The sequence below is a fragment of the Frankliniella occidentalis genome, unplaced genomic scaffold (genome assembly GCF_000697945.3).
Source record: "Frankliniella occidentalis isolate FOCC.00 unplaced genomic scaffold, Focc_3.1 Scaffold30, whole genome shotgun sequence".
In the NCBI taxonomy this organism is placed as follows: Eukaryota; Metazoa; Arthropoda; class Insecta; order Thysanoptera; family Thripidae; genus Frankliniella; species Frankliniella occidentalis.
This window is the reverse complement of record NW_026267160.1, coordinates 1,027,086-1,030,728: the sequence shown is the minus strand read 5'-3', so window position 1 is coordinate 1,030,728 and position 3,643 is coordinate 1,027,086. Positions and strand designations below refer to the sequence as shown.

Sequence of the window (3,643 nt, the reverse complement as noted above, 5' to 3'; positions counted from 1 at the left end):
TAAGTGATAATGACCACTTGGAACAGGGTAAAGAGTCATCTAGTCAGGGCAGTAATGATGATGAATCTCAAGACACTTCGCCTCCAGTTCAGCCGGACTCGTGTGATAAATCCCCTCAGTTGCCGCCACAATCGCCACAACCTCCTCCCTCGCCCTCTGTGAATCAGAATCAACAAAGTTCCAGCAGTAGTAGTAGTAGCAGTACCTCTCAGCAATGCGAGGCTCCTCAGGATCAGCAACAGACTCAAGAACAACAGCAACAGGAGCAGCAGCAGCAATCTCAAGAAGAGCAACAGAAAAAGGATCAAGAACAGAAGCAACAGCAGCAGCATCAAGAGCCACAACCACAGCAAAATGAAATGCTACACTCTCATTGCTCTGATAAGGAGCCAGATCATCAAGCCTCTAGTGGGGAGCCAACTTTTGATCCGGATCTACAATCTCAGAGAAATCAGACAAGTTATGAATGTGCTCCAGAAGCACCCTTGAATCAAGAACCAGCTCAACCTAATCAGGCCACCAAAAGGTTGGACACCTATTGCTATGGAATGCCAAGGAGTGTAGAGTCTCTCAGGAACAATGGATACAGTCAAATGACTCGGGTGCAATCACCGTCACTCATAGGTTCTGAAAATATTGATAAATCACCAGGAAGTGATGCAGCTGGAAATAGGAGTTCTTTGGCTAGTGATGTGCCGTACGCAGTAACTACAAATGAGACAGAAAAGCAAGTGCATTCTGTTAACTCAGAGGTGAGTTTTTGGTCTTCATTTATTCTCTTTTTCTAAGTTAAAGAATTGTTCTTGATTTTAATTTAGATTTTAGTTATCATCTCATTCAATGCTATTCTCATTCCAGATCCCTGACAGTGCTAGTTCAACTCCCCACGCAGACCATTGCGGGGACTCTCTCCAGCCTGCCACACCACAGAACCCTGGCTCTGTGAAAGCCCCCTCGGCGCCCGAGCTGCACAGCCTGGGTGTGTACACCCCCGACTCGACCACCAACTCCGTTCACTCCATGCACGGCTACAACAATCAGTGCGACCTGGGCCTCGAGTCTCCGACCTCCATCTCGTCCACGGACATGGGCCCTGGCGGCCCGGCCTCGGGGGACGGCTCACACCACTCGCACCCCGAGGGCCCCCGCACCCCAGCGGGAGCCGCGGCGCCTCCTCTCAGCCGACAGGCCCCGCCGGGGCCGGGCACCACGACCAACGGTCCCACGAGCCGACCACCAAGCTGCGGACCGATGGCTGGGCCACCCAGCGCGCCTCCAAACGTGCCGCCGCCTGTGGGGCCCCCTGTGGGTCCTCCTGTGGGGCCGACTGCACCGCCGCTGGTGGCGCCCGCGCAGCCGCACCCCCAGCCTCACCCGGGGCCGCTCGGCCAGCCTCATGGACTTCCTCACGGTCCTCCCCACACACCTCCCCATGGACCGCACTCAGGACCGACGCATGCGTCGCCGTGCGGCCCACCCTACGGACCACCGCCGCCGCACCCTGGAGCGCAACACGGAGCGCCCTACCCCCACGCCGCCAATGGGTCACCGGGCCACACCCCGGCGCACCCACAGGGGCACCCATTGGGGCACCTACCTAGCCTCCCACCGGGCCATCCATTTGGGCACCCCTCGGGCCACTCACCGGGTCACCAACCAGTTCACCCATCAGGGCACCCACCTGCCCACTCGCCGGCCCATCCTCCTGGGCACCCTCCAGGACACACCCCGGGGCACTCACCAGCCCACCCTCCAAGCCACCCTCCAAGCCACCCTCCAGCCCACCCGCCAGCCCACCCGCCGACGCACCCTCCAGCCCATCCTCCAGCGCACCCGCCGGCCCACCCTCCGGGGCATCCAAGCCAGGGGACTCACGGCCACGCCGGGCCCCACATGCCTCCTCACCCGTCTCCCCATGGCGGCCCGGCCTCTTCCATGCCGCAGCCCCACTCGTCGCAACTCCCCCAGACTTCTCCGCACGCCATGCCCCAGTCTCAGCCCTCGCCGCACCACGGAGCTCCTCACGTCCCCCACGGCGCCCCTCACGCCGGGCCCGCGCACCCGCCGTCGATGCACGACAGGCACATGTCGCACTACTCGGACTGTGCGCAGCAGCTGTCGCTGCACCACCAGTTCATGCACCACCCGATGATGGCGGCGCAGCAGATGATGCACATGGGCGCCAAGGCCATGGGGGAAGCGCAGCACCACATGAACCCCTACAAGTACCTCACCTCCCACCCGGGCATGCACCAGGGAGCGATGCCCGGCCCCATGCCCGGCTCGGGCCACAAGGGCGGCTACCCCATGGCCATGTTCACACAGCATGACGCTGTCGCCCACCGGCAGCAGCAACAGCAGCAACAACAGCAACAACAACAACAACAACAGCAGCAGCAGCAGGTGACCCCGCCTTCGCTTCAGCATCAACACCATCACCAACAGCAGCAACAGCAGCAACACCAGCAACACCAGCAGCAGCAGTCGCATCCAGCGCCTTCAAAGTCGCCTTACCAGTCCAAACCGGCGTACCAACCTCTGCCTCCACAAATGCAGCAGCAGCTCCCCGAGCCGTCCAAGTCGCCTTATCTAAATCAAGGCCACGCTCAGCTCTCTCAACCCAGCGCACCCCCGCCGCAGTCGCAGCAACCCTCGCCAGCCCCAGCCAAGTCGCCGTTCCCACCATCGCACCACGGCCAGAGCAAGAGTTACCCACCCGCGCCGCCGGGGCCAACATCCGGGCCGCCGCCTCCGGCCAAGTCCCCGTACGCGGGCCACCAGCACGTTCCTCAGCACAGCCCCTCTCAGGTGCAGCCCACTCCCTCCAAGAGCCCCTACGTGACGCACCAGCAGCCGTCTGTAACGCCCCTGCAGTCGCCGTCAGGTCAAAGTCACACTCAGCCTGCACCACAAGTGCCGCCCCAGCCACTTCCTCAGCCAGCCCCAAAGGCCCCGAAATCCAGGAGCACAGCTCGAAGCAGACAGCAGAAACAACAACAACAGCAGCAGCAGCAGCAGGCGCAGCAGCAGCAGCAGCAAGCACAGCAAGCACAGCAAAGAGCAACCCCTCCCTCTCTACCCGCTCAGCACTCAGCACCCCATCAACAGGTAGGGTGCCTGGCTAACTATCTTGCTCAAACTAGGACGACTTCACTTTGAGTGGGCATTGTCAGGCACTAATGAATTATGTTTGTTTTTTGTTTTACTACAGAGTCCCCATCAGCACCACATGTCTCAAGGAAATTACAATGGAATGCCCCAGATGTCAGCAGCTTTCTCTCAGGGGTCGTACATGGGCATGCCAATGTCGACTGTGATACAGCACCACCTTGCCGCTGCATCAGCAGCTGGAGCTCAACATGGAATGTCACCTCATCCTCACCCACACGCTCAAACCCACCACCAACATCAGCCCGCACCATCTAGTAACTTCTATAACTTGCAGGTATGTTAAAAATTACTATTTTCATATATCACTGTAAAAACAATTATCGTAATTTTACAAAATATTCTCAGTTAATTTTCTATTTCAAAAACTTCATTTTTATCAAACTACCATACGTCATTATTTTATGAATTGCTTTGTAAAATTCAAAGCTCCATCTAGGCGGTATGAAAATTGTTAGAATTTTTGTCTAATTTT

At 58.1% G+C, this 3,643-nt stretch overlaps 1 protein-coding gene across 1 annotated transcript in view; it reads left to right on the top strand.

The window, feature by feature from the left end:
- The window catches only part of LOC113208234 (histone acetyltransferase KAT6A), a gene marked incomplete in the record, with an annotated part of 23,907 nt that extends 20,359 nt beyond the window's left edge, over positions 1-3,548 (top strand). Inside the window, 3 exon segments of the mRNA XM_052265751.1 lie at positions 1-752; positions 859-3,108; positions 3,212-3,548. Coding sequence (XP_052121711.1) covers positions 1-752; positions 859-3,108; positions 3,212-3,454 — 3,245 coding nt within the window.
- Positions 3,549-3,643: the final 95 nt, after the last annotated feature.